This window comes from Clarias gariepinus, chromosome 2 (assembly GCF_024256425.1).
Source record: "Clarias gariepinus isolate MV-2021 ecotype Netherlands chromosome 2, CGAR_prim_01v2, whole genome shotgun sequence".
NCBI lineage: Eukaryota > Metazoa > Chordata > Actinopteri > Siluriformes > Clariidae > Clarias > Clarias gariepinus.
In genome coordinates, this window is record NC_071101.1 from 22,743,270 (window position 1) to 22,769,006 (window position 25,737).

The following is a 25,737-nucleotide window of genomic DNA, read 5'->3' on the forward strand; positions in this document are numbered from 1 at the left end:
AAAAGAAGTCCGTTAGCGCTGTTACAGAAAACACTGTTTGTCCGAAGTTAAACCCAATTATAAACGTAAATATAAAGCAATATAATCGATATGATTGATATACAATATAAATAATGATATATTAAGGGAAAATATCACAATTATGTTAAAGCGAGTAAAAATCGTTCGTATGGATTATTTTTAGTAACGTTTATGCTGCCTTCAAGTGCTGATTGTCCCCCCCCCATTACAGAATCACCATTACCAAGTCATGCATTTGCACTCTTGTCACCTTGTTACCTCTGATTTATTTTTAATATATCCCTAACACTGTAGAAGTAAACCTGTACGTAATAAAAACGAATGTTAGAGATGTAAACCAGTGTCAGTAAACCGTAACGAGTAAAATGCATAAGAAAAAAGCCACCATGAACTTTTCAAACCTTGTTATGCATAGTAGGAACTAATCTAAAAGTTGGGTAGTAACTTATTTAATTATGGCTTACACTCGAGACATCCATGTGTGTGTGTGTGTGTGTGTGTGTGTGTGTGTGGAGACAGTATTTATAATAATTCTTAGAGCTCTTGAAGGCAGCACCGTTGGAAACTTGGCGTTTTATGGCGCTTAAGATACAATTTTACAAATCCGATTCATTTTCACATTTAACCGAAATTAAGTCGGTATTCATTTAGTCGAATTTTGTCGGATAATGAAATTATTTTCACTACTAGAAATGCTAGTAGTCATGACATTCGAGACATCCATTAGTGTGTAAGTACTGTCGTGATCCGTATTTATTATAATTCTTAGAGCTCTTGAAGAAAGCCTAAGACCTTGCAAGATTGACGTTTTGTGACTGTTTGTATACAATGTTACAAAATACAAAGAAACCACAATAGCTAAATCAGATACATTTCTTAATTTAAACGAAGGTACAAAAAAGTAGTAAGAAACAACTGTACAACTGCGCACTGTCGAGATAAGAATAATATTTAAGAAGTAAAAAGTGGGCGGAGACCGCATTTCCGCGTCCTGGAAGAGCTACGCATACTGTATCGCAATACGAGTTACGTCAAATCCGCCGCCTCCCAACGCATACTGTACGCAAAAGGCGTACGTCTCCTACGCAAAGCAGTATCTGTCAGTCAAAGGGCATTTAAATGGCTACAGTGTGCAGAAGTGTAGCTAGTGTCTGCGGCAGAGCACTGAAACACCCCGATTAGGGGTTAATTCAACTTTCAGCTCTGTAAATGACCAGATTTGCAACCCAGCGTTATATTTTATAGCTGATCACTCGTTTTAGATAGACAAAAAACGTTACGATCAGGCACAACTGGCTGGTTTGATCTTATGCGTAAAAATGAACGAAGAGGAAGAGGCTGTGCAGAAGGCAAGGCTGTCGTTTGAAGATCTGTGTCGAGCTCTGAATATGGACGAGGAGGCAAGTAATGGGGCATGGAGGAGTTATGAAAATATCAGCAAGAATTACACTTTGGAGGTAAGACAGAGAGCGACTGTATGTGCGGCTTCCTCGGGCCCGGTGTGAGCTCCTGTACCCGGGAGCGCTCATGTGTCTACATGTGTCTATAGGGTTAATATGCAAACAAAGCATCGCGTGCGTGCGTGCGCGTGTCTATGTGTGTGCGTGCGTGCGTTGGGCTGTTTAATAGTTGTTGATTTAGCGCAAGGGGCTGAATTTAGCTCTCCCAGTCCCCCAGGCCTTATCTCTCTGAGCTCATCTGTTTTTCTAATAAAAACTGTGTCCTCCCTGAAATACTACATATCCACCCAACCCTTAAAGCACAATCCAAAATTAATTACCTCACAGGCTTTATATTAACTAATAGTTTTCTGTTTTTTTTTTTTTTTACCTTATTTTTAGTTTAACCACTATTAAACATATATTGGTTATGGTTAATTAAAGTATAATTTGTAAAGAATTTTATCAATATGGCTCCCACATTCTATATATATTTTATATAAATTATGCAGAGGGTATTAAGATGCTTGATTATTTACTGGTTAAATTATTGATTAACCCCAAAGTCCCAGGAACCATCTGTTGGTCCATACTAAACACTTATTTCCCTTTTATTGTAAATTACCTAGCAATTAAAAGTTATTGATGAATAATAATAAATATTATTAATTAGTATTTTATTAATCTCAAAGAAAAGTAGGAAGCTGTGGTCAGTGCACAGGGTCAGCCAGGATACAGAACCCCTGGAGCAGATAGGGTTAAAGGCCTTGTTCAAGGTCTCCACAGTGGCAGCTTGGCAGTGCTGGGGCTCAAATCCTCAACCTTTAGATCAGAATCCCAGTAACCTACAGCCCTAACCATTTGCGCCACCCCTGCCTAAATGTATTTATCTATACCTGTTTTCTTACTGCATTTTACAACATCAGACTGAAACTTCTGGTATTATTTACCATTGCCTCCCAATCTCTCTCTCTCTCTCTCTCTCTCTCTCTCTCTCTCAGGGTAGTGACCTGCACTGGTTGGCATGTGCCCTGTACGTGGCCTGTAGGACATCCGTGCCCACTGTTGGTAAAGGCACAGCCGAAGGCAACTATGTTTCTCTCACACGAATTCTCCGCTCTTCAGGACAGAGGTGTGTAAGTCATTTAGATCTGACACTACAGTTTATATTTTGCTGGCCATATACAGTAGGCCAGGTATTAGGGAAAACTACTATATCTAGCTTTATTTAAGATATATAAGACAGGGTCTTATTTGCAGCATTTAGTTTAAAAATAACCTTTCAACTGTGCGGTCACATTCAACACTAAATAATAATACAAATAATAATAATAATAGTAATAATCAACAATGTTAAAAAAAACTTTCATCATAGCATATTCTCATTTCTTATATTATAACACAATTTACGGTGTAACAATAATTCTTTTATAACTTTTGTATTCTTTCAGTCAGAATAATTACACATTGTGAATGCAAATGTGACCAAATGTAATTATTACACAACTGAAATCATCAATATTTGAAACCCTGTTATTTTACAGGTTGTGTATACATTACCTACAGTTTAAAATTATATCAGTCATGCACTCTGTAAACAAATAATTGATCACTTTTTCCAATCTTTAAAAATGATTTTAGAAGAAGTTAAAACTATAGCCTGTCAGAGGGTTTAAACTCGAATTACTTTAGCAGCAAATACAGGTTGGTTGACTGTGAGAGTTTGTAAATTGTCTTATCATTTTCTACTTTTTATTATCTGTATGATAATAAACAGTCTGCATTTGCCAGTTCGAAAAATACAATACCCATTGTTAGCATGCTAATGCAACTGGCTTTAGTCTGACAGGAGAGGCAAGCATGAAATGATAGGAAGGTATTGAAATTATGGTATATTCAGTATTATTTTAATTTCTAAATTAAGGAGTGCATCAGTTGTTATTTGAATAATATTCATCTGCTCTCCTCCAAGTTTGATAGAGTTTTTCAGCAAAATGAAGAAATGGCAGGACATGGCCAACTTGTCGAAGGAATTCCGGCAGAGCACAGAAAAGCTGGAGAGGAACTTTACTGTGACAGCTGTCATTTTTAAGAAATATGTCCCCATATTCAAGGACATATTTAAACCACCATCTGAAGAACCGCCTAGAACACACAGAAGCAGGAAACAAAAGTAAGTTATTAGTGAAAACATTGATTTTATTGTACCCAGCTACTGTACACACTGTGTATAAAGATCTAAGGTGTAATTTTTATTGCCATTATCCTTGAAATCCCAAAGGTTGCTTCTGTAACAGCTAATAATTAATTTTACTAAGACAGTTTTTTTATTATGTCAAGGTTTGTTTATAGAGGCCTGCTTCTGTTATAAACTGTCTTGGATAGAAAATAAAATATATACTTGCACAAGGATTCTGCAGCATGTCTTTTAAATGAAGTTTTCCATGTTGTCTATAAGCCAAGCCACAAACCTCTTATAACCATATATTTGTGTTGTCTTATAAACAGCTTAAGCTAATTGTTGTTTCCTGTGTCCTCAGACGACATCCCTGCACAGTTGCTGAGCTTTTCCAATTCTGCTGGGTCCTGTTTGTGCATGCTAAAGGTAAGGAACAGGACTCTGCTTATACAGGCATTTTAGGTCATTTTCACACTCGCAGTCTTGCACGTCACCCAAGTACTTCTCTCGGCAGAATCCAAAGTTTAAGGGTTTAAACCTGATCCAGTAACTGATAATACCTGGGCAGAGGGTGGAGACATCTTAGTGTGTTTTAGACTGGATAAGCGCATGCAGATCTCATGGTTTAGGGTTAGTAGGAGTTAGGGTTAGGATTATAGGAGGAGTTGAATCAGGGCAGCTCCACCCCATTTGGTTCTGCAGCAAAAATCTTGTTTGTGTTGAGAGTAAATTTGGTGAAGTGTGTGTGTGTGTGTGTGTGTGTGTGTGTGTGTGTGTGTGTGTGTGTGTGTGTGTGTGTGTGTGTGTTGTTGTTGTTGTTGTTTTCTTTGTGGTGCAAGCATTTGCATAAAAAGCATTGGCTGAAAACATCTTGAAGGATTTTTGCACAATTAAATGGCATTTATCCAAAAACACCTGGTTTTGCTGAGACTTGTGTTTAAAATTTTAAAAACCTGCATGCTAAAAAGTGATGTCTGGAACTGTGCATTCAGTCCATGGGTCGGATTGATGGGTTGGAAGTCTTCAATGCGTAAGGAAGCCTGTGATTATGAGATCCTCCCACCAAATGAGTCCTAGGGGCAGATTCAACTATCCCGAATTATACTGTAAATGATTTGTTAAAAAAAAGATAATAATAATAATAATAATATACAGTATAACATTCGTGCCAGAGGCTTCTCATTTAACTTTCAGACTTGTGTAACGTTTAGAGGTTTGTGTATGTGCGCTGGCACAAGAAGCCCAAATGAGAATCTAAGCAGAATGAAAAGCTTGATTTAAAGTGCAAGAGTGTTTGTCTCAGGTGTAAACAGAGAAAGTCATAGTTATGATGAAGGAGAAGATAAAGGAAAATGGTGTGAGCTTGAGGAAACATGGGAAGAGAAAAAGCCAATGTTTATTGAATATGTTCCTAGGTAGAGGCTTTCAAAGAGTGAAGGGTCATTAGCCATGGAGTAGGTAGCACATAGTCCTATTGGCTGACATGCAAAAGACCTTGGTCATGTGACCACCAATCATTATTAGGGCTTGTGGCGGCTTGTCTGCATCAGCTAGAAACCGCAGGGGATTTACACACGCACACACACACACACTCGTCCAGACCCAGTGTATTAATTTTGTGTGACCTCCTTTGAAACAGATCACTTTGCGAAGCGTTTGCACAACAACTGGGTAACATGAGCTTAGGAGAATTGTGCAAGAGCTTGAGAGATGTGTCTTAGTCTGTGTCTATAATTATTGTTTCATATCATTGCAGAGTGTCTTTATAAGGTATAAATGGACTGATGTTCTAGCATGCACTCAGTAGTTTTACGCATTCACAATTGAAACCTTTGAACCCTTAAACTCTTTTGACTCAGTACTCAGTTCATCTTATTACATTACTACTAGAAACTGTATAGCCTTATAGATAGATAGATAGATAGATAGATAGATAGATAGATGGTGAACATGCAGTCAGTGTTGAGATATAAAACTGTACTTCATATTAGGCAGAAAATCTAGCACATAACCTTCGAGAACAATAGATTTCGACAGCTGCACAGAGAACAGCAGGGGAAGAAAGTAAGCGTCCTAACCGAGACAATTATTTTCCGGGCATGTTCAGTATGCACTGCTTATCATAGCAACCAGTGTAGATGGCAAGTCTGGACTTGTCTGCATTTAAGTGTCCGTCCATTGGTCTCTGCAGGACCTGTGGGATGGACTGCATTTCCTGCCTATTTTCCTCTATCTAAGTTGAGTTTAAATCCCCCTCACTCTGTTAAAGAAAACATTCTTGTTGAGGCTTCACGGTGGAGATGTTACCTTGATTTGTAGTCTGCTCTGACAATCTTGTAAGTACATGTTTCAAAATGTACAGTAATGTCTGTTCAATGGCTGAATGTCAGTGGCATGTTAATACGAATTTAGGTTTGTTCCTGGAGGTTTTATATGACGTCTAAATCATGAGTAGTATAATTAATGTTTTTTAACTGTAATGTTGAGTTTTCAGTTGCATGCTTAAGTTTTTAGATTATATTATTGATATTATAATGTCTCGACATCTTTATTAGTGATAGAGACTCTGGAGTGGTCCAGCTGGTGGTGTCATGGCGTAAATATTTATTATTATTTATTGTCAAGACCATGGGGATTCTTGTCTGAGCCAGTGTGTGCAGGTTCCTTCGGAAGTCAATTAAACAGGAAGAAATAAATCTACACCACAGCACCGAGCAAAACAGCCTCTTTTCCTGTTATGCAGGGATCCTGTCAAGCTGATATACAGTGCATCTGTGTGTAATATTGCTTTTTTAAAGTGTGTTTCAGCTCAGGGTGTCAGGGTGATTTGTGAGTAAAAGCAGCAGAGCTGAATGGTGGTTGGTTGCATTGTACTATGCTATTCATAACCTCACCTAGGTCAAATATTATACTAGCCGATACTTTTACATTCTAATCTTTTAATTTCCTAAGCAATTTGTCTTAAATAAATCTTAAGAATCACCTTTATTTTGTCTTTGTCCTGTGTCTCCCTGTAGGAAACTTCCCTATGATCAGTGATGACCTTGTGAACTCCTATCACCTGTTACTATGTGCACTTGACCTAGTTTTCTCCAACTCTCTGCTGTGCTCCAGCCGCAAAGATCTCCTCAATCCATCTTTCAAAGGTACATCATACACACCACACACCCTATCAGATAGAGACACGGCATGAAATTACATCTGCCATATCAGCTTTATACCTCGCAACTGCATCTCACGCTATCCGTATGTGTGCGTGTGTGTGTGTGTGTGTTTGTGTGTGTATACAGGCCTTTCAGAAGACTTTAACAGTAAGGATTATAAACCAGGTGCTGGCCCACTCTGCTTCATAGAGCAGTTGTGTGAGCTGCATCATGGTGTGGTACTCGATGCTAAAGGGGTGAAGGAACACTTCTGGAAGCCCTTTATCAAGAAACTATTCGAACGCAAGGTGAGAAATCAAGATCATGCGAAAAAGAACACATTTAATACAATTACAGTATATTTTGATAAGGGAATATAATATTGCTCCTATATGTATATAACACTGTACTATACTTAATTAATAATGCCGGCACAAGACATTATCATCTCAATGTATGTTTCAAAAACTAAAACTAAAGCTGGGTACCTTTTTTACCTTTTAAAAAACCAACTATAATTTACAACATCTGTATTCTGTATGCAAGTAAATAAAGAAAAACACAGGTAAATTATGTTTTTTTTTTTTTTTATTTAAATTTTTTATTTGTATCTTTGAAAATTCTTCTTTCAATTTCTCACATGTCATCTTTAATTGTGACAAATTCTATTTATCTTCTCTGGGAGAACTGTGGAAAAGTCTTAAGCAACCTCATTTCTTCATCTATCATCTATCTATACACATCTATCTATGTGTATAAAACCCAAATTCTGTTTGAACTGGTAGTTCCATCACAGGCGTTTCTCACTGAATGTCGCAAATGACAGCATCATCATCAACTTTCTATGGCAATTGGAGGGAACTTGTTTAACTGGGTTCCATCCAATTTCCATGAAAAAAAAGTTAATGGCGGAGCCACAAATATTTTACTGTGACATGGTGCTAAGTGCCTGAAGACACAATATAAAAATTGGTGTTTATGTAACAATACTGTCAGCAGCAACCTCATTTTCCCTCTCATCTGCTAATTCAGCTAATCACCAGCCTGATCATCGTCATCATCTGCACCTGTTTCTCACTGTTTCATGTCTTAAGTTAGATGGTTTTTTTATGCTTGAATGATTCATAGCACCATGTGGCATAACAAACAAAAACAGTCCTTTGAAACTGGTCAGGTACAGGGACTGGATAAAGACTGCTCAAGACTTGTGCATAGTACTAGAAATCCATTATTGCAGGTTATAAACTAAATGTGATGCTTATAATTGTGGTATTAAGCACTTTGTAGGTACCCCAACATTATAACACTTTCTCAAAACTACCTAGTTTAATACAGTCCATCTCCGATACACTGTTCTATATCTACATCTGATACAATACACCACTATATTTTATACATCAGAATACACCATTACGTGTAAGCCTCTCTAAAAATAATTAGATACTGTGCCGAAACGTCATACAGACATATTGAATGTTACACTGCTGCATAGGTTTATTTATGTGTTTATATTATATATGCTGCTCATTTTTTATTTCATGTTTCTTACATACTCACAGATTTTAAAGGGAAAAGAAGAGACACTGACTGGGTTCCTGGATCCTGTTCATTTTGGAGATTGTCTGTAAGTGTTAAAGTTACAGACAAATCTGAAAATTATAACCAGGCATAACTGCTGCTATAGGTTTTATGCTAGCACAATATCACTATATAAATCTGTATCCAAATCAGCTTAAAGCTTCAAATGTGTGTATCTGAATTATGACTTAAACTTTCTTTCATCTTTTTTATTTCCATCCTAATACTTTAAAGATGTTTGTGTACACCCTTCCTGTACGAGCATGAAACATTATCTCTACCTGTGTGTGTCTGTGTTTATGTGTATCGCAGTTCATCTTTAAACCGGGCATATGAGGAGCATGTTTTGTCATCAGGCGCTCTAGATGAGAGGATATTTCTGGGTCAAGGAGCGAGAGAGGACATTGGTACACCAGGACCATATCTATGTGAGGGGACAGAGAACCAGGACAGACCTACCAGCATTCTGCACAAATCTCTTCCTGTGAGAAAACTGTTTTTAAATTACACAAATATGCACACATGCCTATGTACACAAACACTGTTCCTTTTAGAGATAGCAGTAAATCCTGTTTCATTTGGATTAAACTGTGCTTAAAAGTCCTTAACCAGTCACTGTTTTCTAGAAGACATTTTAACTGCTGCTTTGACACTGTGATTACATTAGCCTTCAATGTAGCCTGTGATGTAGTTGTAGCCACGAGAGCATAGCCCAAGTAATAAACCATAGAGGACAAACAATGGAGGTGGTGGACAGTCCTGTAAATGTCATACATTTCCACGTATTCCACTTTGGAATATCAGCTGTTATCATCCAGGTTCCGGAATAGTATTAAATGGAAAGCTAGTGCACTATGTAGGGTGTCGCACTCAACAAGTAGTGTCCTTGATTAGGGGTTACAGAGGATTTAGGCTTATGTTAGAAGCCAGTTAGTTTTTTAGCTCACCTTACATGTAAATAAAACAACACTGAGTCATCTTAGAACGACCTAAAAGGACTTATTAAATAGACAAAGTGTGGTTTAAGATAGCGTTATGTTATCAAATGTGTTTTCTTGCTAAAAGTGCTACTGTGGCTGGTTTTAAATATGAGTTTTGACATGTTGCTCTCTCCTCCGTAATGGCGAACCATAACAACCTACTTTCTCCCATGCTGCAACCGACAGTTAGTGTAATTCATGATTAAACACCCTTGATGTAGATCATACATACTGTATTGTGTCCATTATCACCACTCACACAAAGCCTCTTGTCCAATTACATTGCTCGGTTGTTGTATAATTATATATAAAACAATGGAAATTTGTAGATTTGTTACTACTTTATGTACTCAGATTACAATATTAGCAGCACATAATTTGCTCAATATACAGAGAAGAAGTACTAAAATAAGAGAGAAAAATGCTAAAATAAAGCTGTTAAATAAATATAGGAAACATTTAAAATAAATGTAAACAGACATGAACTGACAAAGTAGACATCAGTCTGGTGGCAGATGTATTGTGTATGTTCTTTAAAGGATGAAACTAAGTTCATAAATGACTCCTTCACAGGCATCAGCTCTGAAAGTGTCCACTCCACTGACAGGGAGGACGTACTTACAGGAGAGTACTTTTGGCACTCCAGTGTCCACAGCGATGGAGGGCATTGCACGTCTGCACAGTCTCCTGGCAGGGCTCAAACATAGACCGAGCCTAAGACTGAAAGACATGCTGAAGTAATAAACACAACATAATACACACACACACACACACACACACACACACTCATATGTACCTTTTCTATTGCACATAATTAACTTACATTCTGTTTATTTCCTCTTGAATGGTCACAAATGGATATATCGTGTTAATCACTTAAAAGGACATGAGAGTTTAAGTAGTAAACATGAATTGTAATTTATGTCTGCCAGATACTTCTGTTTATAAATAAAACAGCCATGATAGCATTAAAAGAGTTCTCTTGATATGCCTAAATTAAATTTGCTGTTTATTATTTTAGACTTGGATTTTAATGAACATTCTTGTATAAGGCACATGTCTTGTCAAAGCACTGTGAGTTAGAGTACATTTTTTAATTATAAATACCTAGGGCCTGTGCAAGAAACCCCAGTGAAGCCATTGCATCCAGACTGAGGGAGATGTCCGAGACATTCCTCCAGAGCTTTGAAGCAAAGGGAGAGGAAAACAGAGGTCTGGAAAGAGGTTTGAAACTCCACCATGTTACATTTCAGCATTTCACATTTAATATTAATTTTGGTGCACTTATCTATAAGATTAAAATGTGTAAATTTCAGGTCTGTATATATATTTGTAAATTTGTAGATATTGCAGTGAAATACTTTTGCCTAGCCGAGGCACTGTATTATAAGATACTGGAGGGCATTATTGACCAGGAGAAGAGGAGACTTGGTGACACTGATCTCTCTGTAAGATTCCACTTATTTATATATATTTGTTTTGTTTGGAATGATTGACAATGAGTTAATGGTGGGTTCTTTTTCCGAGTTTAGGGTACTCTTATTTCTTCCTGTAAATGTCCTTAGTGTGTGAATGAGCGTGTGAGTACAGTATGTGTATGACCTGCAGTGGACTGGCACCCCATCCAGGGTGTACCCTGCCTTGTGCCAAAAGTCTTCTTAGATAGTCTCTAGACTCCCCCTGTACAGGACAAAGCTGTATAGAGTGAGTGTAATGATTTACATGAGGGTTCATTTAAGTTACTGTTAACAAAGTAACACCGTCAGTTAACACATTTTAATTGTCATTTGTTTAAACGTTAACAAAAACATTAAATTTGCAACATTTTATTACAACATAGTTGTATGTGTTACTGAACACTATGTGCAGGTGGAAATATTTCACACTTGCTGTTCAACCTAAGTTGTACATTTTGTCAGTTAACAACCACAAACATGTTGCTTATGTTGTTGATTGTTATCAGTCATTGTGGGCTTTATTCTACTCACTGATGAACATTAGTTAGTCAGGTGTTTTTTTTTTTTATTATTTGATTTAGTATTGAGATAAAAGTGAAATTCATGATTTTAATAACTCTTAAATTTTTTAAATAATGACAATCAAAATAATAAGAATAATTAATAATTTTCTGCTATACAACAATCAACATTTAGCATGAAGCCCTTTATTCTTCTAAATCTGCTGGAGCATTGACTCAAAAAGATGTCTGCAGTAGTCCGGTGTCACTTGATCAATCCATGCCTGCTTGATTGCTTCCTAAAGATCATGTACAGGAATTCACCACAAATTCTTAATTTACTTGAGAATTGCCTAGGTTTAGGTAATTTTGTGCAGAGGTGCACCCCCAGCTTCAGAAAGTAAAAGTCCTGCCAAACATTTGTTCCATTCGTTAACTAAATCAGCTGATTCCAATGAGCTCCACTCTTCAGCCAGATAGGAGAGAACTAATTAGTGACATCACCTGTTTTGTGCAGAGGGAGAACTGTGAATGTTGTATGTTTTTTTCTTGAGTCACCTATGCAGGACACTGAGTGCTATTGTCTTTTCTAGTGTATTCTAGAGCAGGACATGTTCCACCGTTCTCTGATAGCCTGTTGTCTAGAAATTGTCATCTTCTCCTACCACCCACCCGGCGAGTTTCAGCGAGTTCTGCAGACCTTTGAGATTCCTCCATATCACTTTTATAAAGTGAGTCAATACGAAAAAATACAGTTACATTCAATACAATTTGGAATATATATTCAACATATATTACTAATATATATTAATCTCACTTTTTTTTAATTCTCTTCCACTCGTCAGGTGATCGAGGTGCTGGTTCGGGCAGAAGAAGGTCTTGTTAGGGAGGTGGTGAAACATCTGAACCATGTGGAGGAGCAGGTGCTGGAGAGCTTGGCCTGGAAAGAGAGTTCCCCACTCTGGGAGAGCATTAAAGGTGCCAAGAACCGTGTGCCTTCCTGTCAGGAGGTGAGACTAAACACCTGTTTCCAACCAATTGCTGGCCCTTAATGCAATAATGATAATGAGTTAACATTAATTAAAAGATCTAAATGTTTTGCACGTGTTACATAGTGCTACATAACTATTGTACTACAGAAACAGTATGTGATGCCATTTCTACACTATAAGCAACTGAAAAAATTGAAGTAAACAAAGTTTTTAATCAGTTTCAAATGTATATTGCTAAAATAATTATTTGTTAAGTGTATTTTGATTGTAGCCTCACAGAACGTTTTCATCCAAAATTAAGGTGACATTTTGACTAGTCAGCCAAAAAATTCATTTTAGTGCTGTTTAACGTAATTTTCTCTTTATTCTATATCTGAAGATATAAATTGAAATAATTTCTGTTTGTTAGGTAATGCCTCCTCAGTACCTGGAGAATGGATCTGGCACCCTTAACAGCCCCAAAACTAATGAGCTTGGTGGTAATACTGCAGGAACAGGAAAATGTAAAGGTTTGTAGTCAAACTGACTCACAGTGCAATAGTAGAAATTTTGAAACTTTTCCAATCAGTCATCAAGTTTGTTAATCCTGTTCAATATGCTTTATTCCTGTTGCTCCCACAGGAGTGTCCTCCTCTTCAACAACTCTCCATGAGCGCTACAGCTCACCACCCACAGGTCCAGCACGAAGACGTCTCTTTGTGGACTCAGAGATGACCCCCGACTCTCCTGCATCAACCCGGGTGGGCCAGCCCACACTGGTCAGCACCATACCAGCAGGCCAAACCGTGGTCACTATGGCAACAGCTACTGTTACTGCTAACAATGGCCAGACCTTCACAATGCCTGTGCAAGGTGCAGTGAGCTACTCAAGTGTTGATTTGATCTATTAATCATAAACAACCCACTGTATAAGCACACAGCTGCAATTACACCTTGGTAGGGAAGAATATATTACTATGTCATACCTAATATGTCCCACAGGAAGTTAAAATAATTCATGTAAGATTGGTTTACATATTGGTATTATTATAAAGTGTCCATTTACCAGTGTACTACTTCTTTAAGTCAAGCCGTCCTCCTCCCTGCAGGAATAGCCAACGAGAATGGAGGCATCACATTTATCCCAGTGCAGGTGAGTGTGACAGGACAGAGTGGACCAGGACTGCAGACTCTCACCGCCCAGGCTCTGACTGGCTCGCTGAACACCCAACAGCTGACGACCACCATGCCTGCTGGCAATGCTCACACCAGCCCTACAGCCAGCAAGCATGCCAAGATGAGCCCTCAGCAGGGAACACCAAACAGAGCGCAGAGAACAGGCTCCCTCTGTCTATTCTTCCGCAAGGTGAGCAATAACGTTAATGTTGTATAAAGAATTTCACCAAACAACATTAAAGCACGTTAAATTTTTTACAGCTTAGGGTTATATAGAGAGATACTCCTAAACTTTAATTAACAATCAGGAATAGATGTTATTTTAATGCATTGATTAAAAAAAAAAAATTTCTGTAACATTCTGTTTTCTCGAGTTCCAGTAGTGATCTATCATGTTTAATGAACATGGTGTTGAACATGGTAAACCTCCAAATGAAGAATACACAAAAGAAGCACAGGAAACAAACAAAAGCCAGGCTAGACTAAATGAGAGAAAAGCATAAAATATGCTAGTAAAAAGCTAGAAGCTAGGCTAATGACAAGACAGATAACATGTTTATGCTTAACCTGAGGTAGAACAACAGCCAAAAAACAACATGCTAGATGCTAACGAATCTAATGGTGAAACAAAAAGGCAGAGAAAAAAAAACAAGTAAAACTGTTATTAAATAATGATATAAGATAATAACAAGGCCATGGCAAAATGCAAGTGTATACAACTTAGCAAATTGAGAAACTGAGTAAATCCAGTTCTGTAAATAAAGCTGCAGCTTTAGTAATACAGAAAGTTACATACAGTATTTGGAACACACTTGTATAGACAATTAAGTTTTTTGCTTTTATATATAAAATCAATATTAACATCCTGAATGTTAAATCAGGTTCTGAAATTCTAACATTGTATTCATAAGCAGGCTGTCTTTGTTCAAGTTTATTTTGCCATATTGTGTAAAATACATGCAAGGTTTTATATGTCAATGTAAATAATCTGTGCCATGCATCAGAACAGATTGGAATATATGATTTGAATGAGCCTCTTGGTATTGTAAAATTTGTGTATTACTTAAAATATACAATGTACTATGTAGTCATTAGTGTATATTGAGTTAGATTAGTTACCGTTACCGTAGTTTTGCCTATTAAACATACATGCATGCAACACAGCATGTAATAACCTGTTCTTCCTGTCCTATGTGTCAGGTGTATCACTTGGCCAGCGTGCGTCTCCGAGACCTGTGTGTGAAGTTGGACATCAGCACAGATCTGCGCAGGAAGATCTGGACCTGCTTCGAGTACTCGCTGGTGCACTGCCCCGAGCTCATGATAGACCGCCACCTCGACCAACTACTCATGTGTGCCATTTATGTCATGGCTAAGGTGCGAGAGAGAAAGTAAACTGAAATCCAACAAGATAATGCAAATGCGTTTCCTTGCTACTTTGCTGTCACAGTCTGATATTCGTTGTAATCTTTTGTGTTGAACAGGTGACAAAAGAGGATAAATCCTTTCAGAATATTATGAAGTGTTACAGATCTCAGCCTCAGGCCAGCAGCAGTGTAAGCACAGCACTTACTGAATAACATAGCATAAAGTTTAAAGCCAATGTTGGTGCTGATGACAGTAAGGGGGTGATGATGTTGATGATGATGTTCCAGGTTTACAGGAGTGTTCTGATATCAGGACGAAAGAGACGCCACTCTAGCAACAATGAAAACAACAGACAGAGCTCTCCATCTGAGGCAGGCCATGAACAAGGTACACATTATTATTAACACACTACTTTATTTATGTCCACAATTCTTAATAAATATACATAAGGACAAAAATGTTACAGATCTAAAACATTGCTCAGGCATGGTCCACCAATGTGGGTCTAATGACGATTCAGAACAGCAGATTTATGGATACACACACACACACACACACACACACACACACACACACACACACACACACACACACACACAGTTTATCCATACAACCATTCATATATACACACTTCATTATACTGTATATTTCACATGGATTTGTCATTTGCTTTCATATAAATGCAGTTATAAATTGTTATAAAACAATTTTAATCTATTCAGTTATCAACATATAAGTCTTTATATAATTACACAAAGCACTGTTTGTTGCACTTAAGCTTATGGCAAATGCAAAAAAAACAATTGTATGCCACACAAAAGATAATTCTGCTAATGAACAGTATAAAAATTAATGAAATCTCGAATTTTATACTTCTTTTTAAGATTATTTTACGTCTTAAGTGGTCTCCAAAATGTGTCTGTTAATTTTCCAGCTGAAATACAACTCAGATCATGCTTTTTGGCATGACTGAATCCTCTTCTCCTTTTATTTCAATGTCTTTAAATGATCTGCTCCTGATCGCCCCATTTTTAATCCACTCTAGGTTTGGGTAATCAGGAAAAAAAGTTTTTTTTCAGTAGTAACCAATTTGGTGTATATGCAAACAAATTCACAATGACACTCTCATTGTTCATGTATGTAAAAGATATTACTCAACTAAGAGCTAAATAAGGCTATAGTCATTAGTGCTTAGTTAATAACCTATTGTACCGATCTTTAACTTCTAAGAAACAGACGGACCGAAGGTATAGCTCCATGTCAGCCCCATTCATTAATTGATTAATACATTTATTTAATAATTTATATCAGGAAATATTATTCTTTTATGCATACACAGTTGAACCGTTGCTGCTAAAAGCTCAAAAAATTGGCTTAACAGGTTTCACACGAATTCTCTAGTACATATAATTATTCCTCAAGATTACTATCTCTAGCTTTAAAATAGTGCTACTTACAGCTTCAGGGTTTGAAGTCGAGTCATCCACAGTCAGAACAGATTTGCACTTCATCTTTATCAGTTTCACAGAACCAGCTTGGAATTGTCCCTCATCGAGAAAGAAGTCTGATGTGCAATGTTTAACACATAGGTCACTGTAACTCTCTCAATGGACTCATTCAACACACAAGTCTTTGCCAATCTCTTGTGTCTGTTTTAGGCAAATAAAATGGTGAATCTTGGATTGAGCTAAGCCCCAAGATAGAAGGGTTAGAGTTAGGGTTAGGATGGGGGGTTATCCTTAGCAATATTTAAATGTCATAAATAACAGGTGAATCCAAGGAGTGGGGTATAAAGAAAAACTATGAAAACTTAAATAAGAAAAAAACATATAAGGACATCATAAGGAATGTGTTCATTCCTTACAACATAAGGAATGTGTTTAAGAAATCTTATGGGTCCTAAGTGAATGTCCTATGAATGTGTTTCCTTTAAATAATATACAATCTAAAAAGTAAAGTAAAAATAAGCTCTATAATTCCTTTTTATTGTATTTTACTATAATTTCTTATATACAGTAAATGTACATTGACTAAGATATGTATCACTTGTACCTGTATGTGTCATTCTGATCCACATTTTTTCGCTTTCCTATACAAAGTCTAAGATCATCTTTGCTCAACCATCTGAATCTAACCATTTGAAATTAGACGTGCAGTTTGTTTCTCTTCCGCAGCAGCAGCGAGTGGTAACAGCAGTCCCGTGTCGATGCGCTCCAGTAGCACACTGCCTGTTCCTCAACCCAGCAGTGCTTCCTCTACACCCACCCGCACACCCGGCGCATTGCCAGAGCAGGATGAGGAGGAGGAGCGGGGGGACCTTATTTGTTTCTACAACCACGTCTACATCAAAAAGATCAAACAGTTTGCTCTGCGTTACTCCACCAGCTCACCTAAAGCAGGGGTGAGAGATGCTTTTTTTTATGAATATATTCATTTTGATTACTTTTGAAAGTACAATACAGTTAATTTTTTATTATTTAAAAAAAATTTGAATTCTGCTATGCGTAGGCAGAGACGCCACCTCTGTGTCCTTATCCTTTGCTTCGATTCGGATCACCACGTAGAGTTCTTCTTTCTCACAACCACTCCATCTACATCTCTCCCCATAAGAGTGACAGTCCACTCACTCCTAGAGACAAAATCTTCTACTACGTCAGCTCAAGTCCCTCAAATGTAAAGCACCACACTGACACACAAAACCATACATGTTTTTAGTTTCTGTGTCAGGTATGATGTATGTAAATTTCCCTGCTCAGATTTAATTCTTCTCTGATCTTTTCTCAGCGACTGCGGGAGATTAACAGTATGCTCCGCACTGGAGAGACGCCCACCAAGAAGCGCAGCATGACTCTGGAGGAGGAGCAGCAGTCTCCTGCTAAGAGGCTGTGCCAGGAGAACCACAGCGCTCTCCTACGCCGCCTGCAGGATGTCGCCAATGACCGCAACAATTCCCATTAATGCAGACAGCACCACAAGGCTGAAAATAATGTATGAAAATACATTTCAGGAAATGTCCAATGTAAGAAAGTGCACTGGATGAGAACACATACAGAACAGGCAGATCCATATACTCCAGCACCTGAGCAGAAACATGGAACAGACACAGACATGTGCAAAAACTCACATTTAACAGTAGCACCTTTTGCACTGAGACTTTTTTGGTTTTAAAATACAGAGGGATTATGTTTATTTACAGGGGTCTGTAATAATGCACGGATTAACATCTACCTTTTATACCGTTTATAAAGAAAACAAATGCCATGTGGTTATTTATAGTTTAATACCTTTTGAACCAATATTATATGCTTTTAGATACCTTTCCTGCACATGTTAGAAAAAGGATTATTTACATAAACAATGTATTTGTCAGCAAATCATGCCCTGCATTTGGCATTGTACTGGCTTTAAGAAATATTTTCATAAAAGAAAAGTTTATAATGTATAGTGACAATAGTTCCTGATTTCTTAATTCATTAAGAAATTATTGAGAACACTTTTATATGCTGAACTGTGTTTTATTTCTTGTGTATTTGTGATATATAGCTAATATATTTATGCTATTTTTCTAACTTTAGTTAGAGAGATATCAGTTAAAGACAACTGACATGTTAATAGTATACACATTTTAAAGTAATATTTATTATTAATATTTGTCTTGCATGTACATAATATTTGTGTAAAACAAAATATTATGTTGACTTAGCATTTCTTTTCTCGCATTTGTTCGGTTTTGTTGTTTGCTTGTTCTCAAATGTGGCATCAGTATAATCCATGTGTGTCATGTTCATGAGCAGTCCCATTTCTAGTAAGTGCCTTTTCTATTTTTGACTTTCATGGACTTTGTATGCACAGCTAACCTAGAGCTGGTGTTAGTTTGCTTACCTGTCATTTAAAAGAATTAAAGAAATTGCACTGACGCATTAAGGGTCTCCATATTTGTTAACTGAATTATGTGAAGTCTGAGACACAATCACAAAAGGATGAACGCTAATACAGGATAACCAAGTCTTCTGCTGTGTGTTTCACCACTAGATGGAGTCCTGTTCTTCACTAATGATTGACCGCTTTTGCAAATCTACAATGGAAATGTGGTACTGTAGATCATGTCATTTTGGCAGTGCTGCAAAGCACTAGTGTGTGGGGTTTCAGGGGATTAAGCTGCAGGGAGAAATCCCTTACTGGGTTAGAGTACACAACAAACCTACTTAAGCATAATTTACTCTGTGTATGGAGATAAATTTATATGAATCCATCAATAATTTTACTCAAGTCCACCTAATAGTAGATGAATGCTTAAATGATTAGTAACGTTGACAAGAACAATAATAAGTCTCAGACTGTTTATAATGTATGAAATGACAAAAAGTATATATATTATTTCATTAGTATATTGATTTATGTTTAAATATAGAGTACATTCCTACAAAATACACAATACTGAAAATTTAACCTCTTGAGAACCCCTATGAGAATATCATATTTTTGTCCTAACTACATTATGTATATATCAAATTCAAATGTAAATTGATTTTGTCACGGATACAACCATACATGCAGCGAAATACTTATACAACTGTTGGTGACCTACAAGGAAAGATAGAAAGATTTTACTCTCATAAAAGAACAATGTAAAAATTTGGGATTATGATATATATATATATATATATATATATATATATATATAGTGTATGTATAGTGTAGTGTATGTATATATATACAACATATAGAAACACCAAGGAGGGAAGCGTCTTTGTAAGATCCTTATATAAGGTAAGATCACTGGGCAATCCTCTCTTTCATGTGTAAAAAGATTAATCAAGTTTCACAGTTATGAGGTACTTAGAAAATAAAACTATTTGAAGAAATTACACCAAAATTAAAGTATGAGTCTCACAAAGTTAAGCAGGTACAGTTTTTTGGTGCATTGTGTATTTAAAAAAATAGCAATAAAGGTAGGTTTTTTCTGTCCCCCTTTAAAGTTCATCCATCGTGTATTTTTTAAAGGCAGAATTGAATTTTTAACATTAAAACTGGATTACAGATAGGTTTTTCCCACACAAAAGTTATATTCTAATTAGAAGTAAACATAGAGATAACATCTAGATTTGTCATTGTTTGTACTGTACCTGTATTTCTACCTGCTTCTTTCTCATTTCTTGCATTATTGAACCATGATTTGCTATCATCTAATTTACCTTCTCTCTTCTCCATAGAAATAGCCAATGCCATTCTATTCCATAACTCTGCCATAGTATATTTGCATGTACAAAAAAGAAAAAAAAAGATGTGGAAGTCATTACTATGAACATGCATTAAAAATAATGCACTTTATTTAGTATACATTTTAAAAGAAATAGTATTGAAATCACTATGCAAATGGAATAAAAATTTTCCTGTCACAGTAATGCAACAGAGGGTTAAGAAGTTCATGTTTACATGCATTAAGAGCCAAGTTGTACTGTGTAATATTGTTATAAAGTGTTAATACTAAGTCTGCTTGGTTAGATTATCAATAAAAATAAAACTGTGGGAAGAAATCCATTAATGGTTTTATTTACAGTAAGGTTATGACAAATAAGAAATATTTGGCTAAAATGTACATTCCTGAGGCAGAATCTAATATATGCCTCTTAAGGTGATGAGTGAGTTGATGAGTAACACCGGTACAAGATTAAAATGAGAGAGAAGTCATCACAAGTCTGACTATCAGTGAGTCAGTACTGCTGGGAAGTGTAGCCTTTGTGTATGTGCTTATTGCTGGTCCAATATATCCTCTATGAAAGACCCACATAACTGAGAGTGTTAGTCAGTGTTTGAGGTCACTGTCTGAAATATGACTACATGCTGTGATTTCATACCTAGCTCAGCTCATTCATTTGAAGTGCACTGAACTGTTGTTAATCAGTTTTGCTCCCACTCTTGCTTAAAAAATACAGGAGATTATTCTCTCTTCCAGAAATGCTGCCTGCAACTGAAGTTATCTATATTTGCCTTATTTTTATAATATAAATACAATTAAATAAATGTGCCTTCTTAACACTCATGCTACACTGCCTGGCTAAAAAAGTCATAATTTTACAAGAGTCAAATTATTGGGCTGCATCAAGCAAAGAAAACAAGTAAGGGTGTTAAAAAAGACTAAAACTGTGTTTAGTTTTAAAAAGTCAACACATTATAAAAACCTGTAAGGATAGTGCTGTATGGTCAACTTTGTGGAAGAAATCTGGTCAGAAACAAATCATGAATGGAGATCACTTAAACACTTGGTGAAGTTGCATCTTTAAAAAATCAGCACTAAAATTCATAGCTACAGTATAGAGAAAGTAAGCGAATTTCCATGCAACTCACAGGTTTGGGACTAAAGAGCTGTGAGAAAAGCACTTGTTAGTGAGACTAATCAGAAAAAGGCTTTATTTTGCTAGGGATCACAAAAACAGGATTTTGGAACAATGGAAAAAGGTCATGTGGTCTGATAAGTTCGGATTGACCCTGTTCCAGAGTGATGGGTGCATAAAGGTAAGAGGTGATGTACACATCATGCATAGTGACCATTGTACAAATTCAAAATCAAACTCAAATTTAAATTTTATTTGTCACATACACAGTCATACACAGTATTATGCAGTGAAATGCTTACACTACTGCCAGTGACCTTTAAAAATAATAAAAGCTTATACATAAGAAAATAAATATAAATAAAAAAAACGTTAAAAATAAAATTAACTAGTAAAATATGCTGTACAAAGTAAAATATACTGTAATAAATAAATACGTTAGAAAATAAGATTAATTGGTGAAATGTACTGTACAAAGTAAAATATACTTTACAAATAAGAACAGAATATCAATATAACAAAAGAAAAAAAAAATTGGAAGTTTGAAATGGCTGGGGTGTGCAAATATGCATAAAAGGTGACTACAAAAAATGTCTTATTAAAGTGATTTGTGCAATGGTCCATAGATGAAGATATAAATATGAAAATATAAAATATAAATTTGTAGTGCAAAGTGTCCAAAGTGGACATGAATGCCCAGACAGTGTTGGATGTTACAAAAAGACGGTATTAGTCCTGCCTCTGAAGGCAGTGTTGTGATCCAGAATTGCTTCAGTTGCTCAGGTCTAGGCTCAACATCATTATGTTGCAATAAAATAAAGTCAGCTGATGACCTGGATGTACTGAATGACCAGGTTAACACAAGTGTGGAGTTTTTCTCCCCTGATGGCACAGGCATATTCCAGGACACAAATTGTGAAAGAGTGGTTCTGGGAGAATGAGGAATCATTTTTACACATGAATTGGGAACAACATTATTTGCTGCATTTAAAGCTAAAGGTGTCTGAATGAAATCAAATAGAGTGCAAAAATATACCAATAATAAATATTTTGAACTTTAGGCATGAATAGTTGTTAATATTCTGGGATTCAACCATAATTTTGCAAATCTTCTTCCTCAACATGATCCATAGCTGTCTAGTAGTTAGTACAAAGCAAAAGCAGTCAGGTAAACACTGCATATAGCCCATTCACGAATTTGGAGGAGATTCACAAGAAGTGGCCTGCAGCTGGAGTCAGTGCTTCAAGAGCCACCACGCACAGACGTATCCAGGACATGTACTACAACTGTCACATTCCTTGTGTCAAGCCAGTCTTGAACCAGAGACAAACAGGACTGGACGGTTGCTCAGTGGCCCAAAGTTCTTTTTTCAGATTAAAGAAAGGTGTGTGTGTGTGTGTGTGTGTGTGTGTGTGTGTGTGTGTGTGTGTGTGTGTGTGTATAAAAATGGGCCTTAAAATGTGACACAGAATTATGACTTTGGCTCTGCAGGGGGGCCTGGCTGGTGAAACACAAGTTCAGCTTTTCTATAACATCATGTCAGGGAAATGTGCTACTGAAGGTTTCCTTAATGACACATTAAAAGATAATTTAATATTAACGTCCTTTATGATGATCTGATAAGGAAACACTCCCTTACAGCGTTTTACAGAGAATCCTTAAGTGTTCAGAAGGACAACAGTTTTGTTTTTTGTTTTTTTCCTAATGGTGTGCTGTTTTTTTTTTTAAATAAGCAGATTTCTGACATGGTGTTCTTTGAAAAAGCATGATACATCAGAACATGATATATGTAGGGTAGTAAAAGATGACAGATTGGAAGAGCTTTGCTACAACGTGAAAGATGCCAAAGGATGACATAGATGGAGTTACTAAAGAAATATTTATTCTGCCATTTCTATACCTGCCAATCTTCTGAGCTGCCCGTCTCACTGGCAGCTTTACTAGGCAGATTTATTGCATCGTAAGCTTTGGTCCTGCCAAACATGGCTATGAAACCATAAATATGAACTGCATTCATGTAAAAAGATGCAACAAAGTATGACATCACTTATGCCTCTATGGTAGAGGGAACAAAAAATTCACTCGCAAAAATGTCGACAAAAGATGAGATTAAACTTGCCTTCTTTGAACTTCTTTTCTCTTTTCAAATCTACAACATTAGTTCAACTTTATAAAATGTCTTTGGTAGGCCATGAATTTTAATCATTACAGAGCTATTTTAGCAACCAAATGTTTTACATGACCAACCATATTTCACTCCTTCTATAAATGCACTGTTTCAGGGTCCTTGTAAATGAGTTACTGATGAATCACCAAACACCAGAGAACAGCAGGCCTGAGCAACAAGCGTAAGAAAGGATATCTTCTTATATGAAGTCACAATAGGGGGGAAATCTAATTAGTTAGTTTAAGCCCTTGTCAATAAAATATTAAAAATATATATTTTTAATTAATTTATTAATTTTTGTGCATGCATAATGGAGACCCATCTGAATGTCATAAAATGACTAAAAAGTGAATTTTGCATAGTAGCTATTCATTGATTTAAAGTGAACTATGTTAAATCAATTAAGTCTTTTTGTGGAAACCAATTAAGACGCATGTTAGAATTAGAATTACTTGTCCCTTTGATTTGTCCCAAATTTTGCGGAGGCTTAGTTTTAGAAAAAGTGGAAAAATATTTTAGAATTGGAATGCACTCTGTAGTATTTTTTGACTCTCCCTTAGGATTTGTTTGTATAGTAATAAAGGGATAAGACTTTTAGACAAATCACTGTTTTTGTACAATTAAAACTGAGAAAAGGAATAGGCTTTAGAGGAGCCATGAATTTCAGTTTAATAATTTATGTCCTACATAACAACTTTTTTTGACGTCAGTAAAAAAGTAAAAATATCAATGAATATGATTCAATATAAATTTAAAAAATCTTAATATTACCTCATAAAAACTTTGCTTCGGACTGCAAAATGTTTTTTTCTATGAGTTAAGTCGACTGCTTCAGTACTAGTACAAGCCTATATTTATCAGACAGGAATAGAAAAAGTTGGAATCCAGGGTTTGTTTATAGGAAATAAAGGTGTCATTTTGCCACATCCAGTCTGTTGTTATGGTCCCCAGGCAGGGCATAGCAGCACTTCAGCAGAGACTGTCATATCTAATGACTGTTAAAGATGACTCATAGGATGTAGTAGATTACACCTGGCTTTGTATCACACACACAATCACACAAATATATATATCCACAACACCCCCACCCCACACACACACACACCTGCAACAAACACACCTGCAAGCACACACATATTTATGCATTTGACCAGTACACTGTAGAGCCTACCATAAATCAGAAGATCTAGTTGACAGTAATAGTCATGTTTATACTCCATCAAAGACTAAAGGAAAATTCCAGACCTATTAGGTAGTTTGTTCGGATCAACACACCTCTCTGTCTATAAAGGTAAAAGATGATGACTGATTGTACAAAAAGAAGGCTTATGTTTGCGTGACAGTATTGTTTCTTAAAACATCCTTCTTTCATCATATTACACTCTCATATAATGTTATGCCTACTTTGGAAAATTGTTGAAATATTGCTATCACTTAATGATGGATAGTTACTTCCTGCTTGCTGAGTCAGGTTCAGTCAACCATTGACTTTGGAAGTTAATCAGTTTAGAAAGACAGATGAACTAAAACACAAATAATCTAACTAGGAGGCGTGTTTATTAAAAAATATCCCAACTCCTGAAAGCAGTCATTTAAGGTATTCTGAGTAAAATATATTGATAAAGCAAAGAAAAAACACAGTCCAGTTATAGGAAAATCATCAGTGCTAGGGTGATGTGTTGTGGCCCGGATCATAATGAAGATATGTTTACCACCCTGAAATTGATTTTCCAATAAGAGCATGTCACAGCAATGCTTTATTCTTTTTATATCACAAATTAATTTAGGGCTACATTGTCTTCTTATTTAAAGAACAGCACATCTTGCTTTTAAACTATTATTAGTTACATCCAATGATTTTTAAACATCCACAGAGTTTAGTCTCTCTCTCTCTCTCTCTCTCTCTCTCTTTTAGTCAGGCTGTGATGTTATCATGGCACTGAAAAGTGCAAAGTCATTCTGAAGCTTTTCAGGTGGTGGAAATATTTCTGTGAGAGCACTGAGACTGGAGACTCCTTCCATCAATGTTTTTTTTTTTTTTTTTTTAAAGCATGTGCTTACAGAAAGGTTCACCAGTCACAATCAATCATTGGATTGCTTTTTCAAACACATTCATTTATTTGTCTGCTTATTTGATTGTTTTATCATTAAGCTTGCATATAGGCAGACATAAATATTAGAACAAGGGAACTGAATTACACCCAGTACCAGTGCTAAAGAAAACTCAACACAGATTTAAAAATTCAGCAGACCTTATCGAACTGATCATCCGAGTAAAAATCAGTTTTGTAGATTAGATTTCACCTGAAACGTTGTAACATTCGATGTTTTGATCAGGAGTTATTACTCATCTCTGATTCACGCTGGTTTACTCCACCCTCTCTGTACTACTGTCCAATAGGAAGAGGTGGGCGGGGCTTTC

The 25,737-nt window shown here is 36.3% G+C and overlaps 1 protein-coding gene across 4 annotated transcripts; it reads left to right on the plus strand.

Annotated features, from left to right (window-relative positions):
- Positions 1-1,129: 1,129 nt before the first annotated feature.
- Positions 1,130-18,732, plus strand: rbl2 (retinoblastoma-like 2 (p130)). Of its 4 annotated transcripts, none has more exons than XM_053484258.1 (22): positions 1,130-1,478; positions 2,462-2,592; positions 3,433-3,633; positions 4,001-4,065; positions 6,657-6,785; positions 6,930-7,090; positions 8,342-8,406; positions 8,673-8,844; positions 9,914-10,077; positions 10,452-10,564; positions 10,685-10,788; positions 11,891-12,028; positions 12,143-12,307; positions 12,699-12,798; positions 12,911-13,141; positions 13,378-13,634; positions 14,645-14,821; positions 14,929-15,000; positions 15,100-15,199; positions 16,987-17,213; positions 17,321-17,485; positions 17,597-18,732. In XM_053484258.1, the coding sequence occupies exons 1-22, from the start codon at positions 1,341-1,343 to the stop codon at positions 17,768-17,770; spliced, it is 3,249 nt and encodes a 1,082-aa protein (XP_053340233.1). In that variant the 5' UTR covers positions 1,130-1,340; the 3' UTR covers positions 17,771-18,732. The 4 variants fall into 4 exon arrangements, with proteins under 4 accessions (XP_053340233.1, XP_053340243.1, XP_053340251.1 ...); XM_053484268.1 differs by having other exon boundaries at positions 16,990-17,213; XM_053484276.1 differs by having other exon boundaries at positions 10,452-10,552.
- Positions 18,733-25,737: the final 7,005 nt, after the last annotated feature.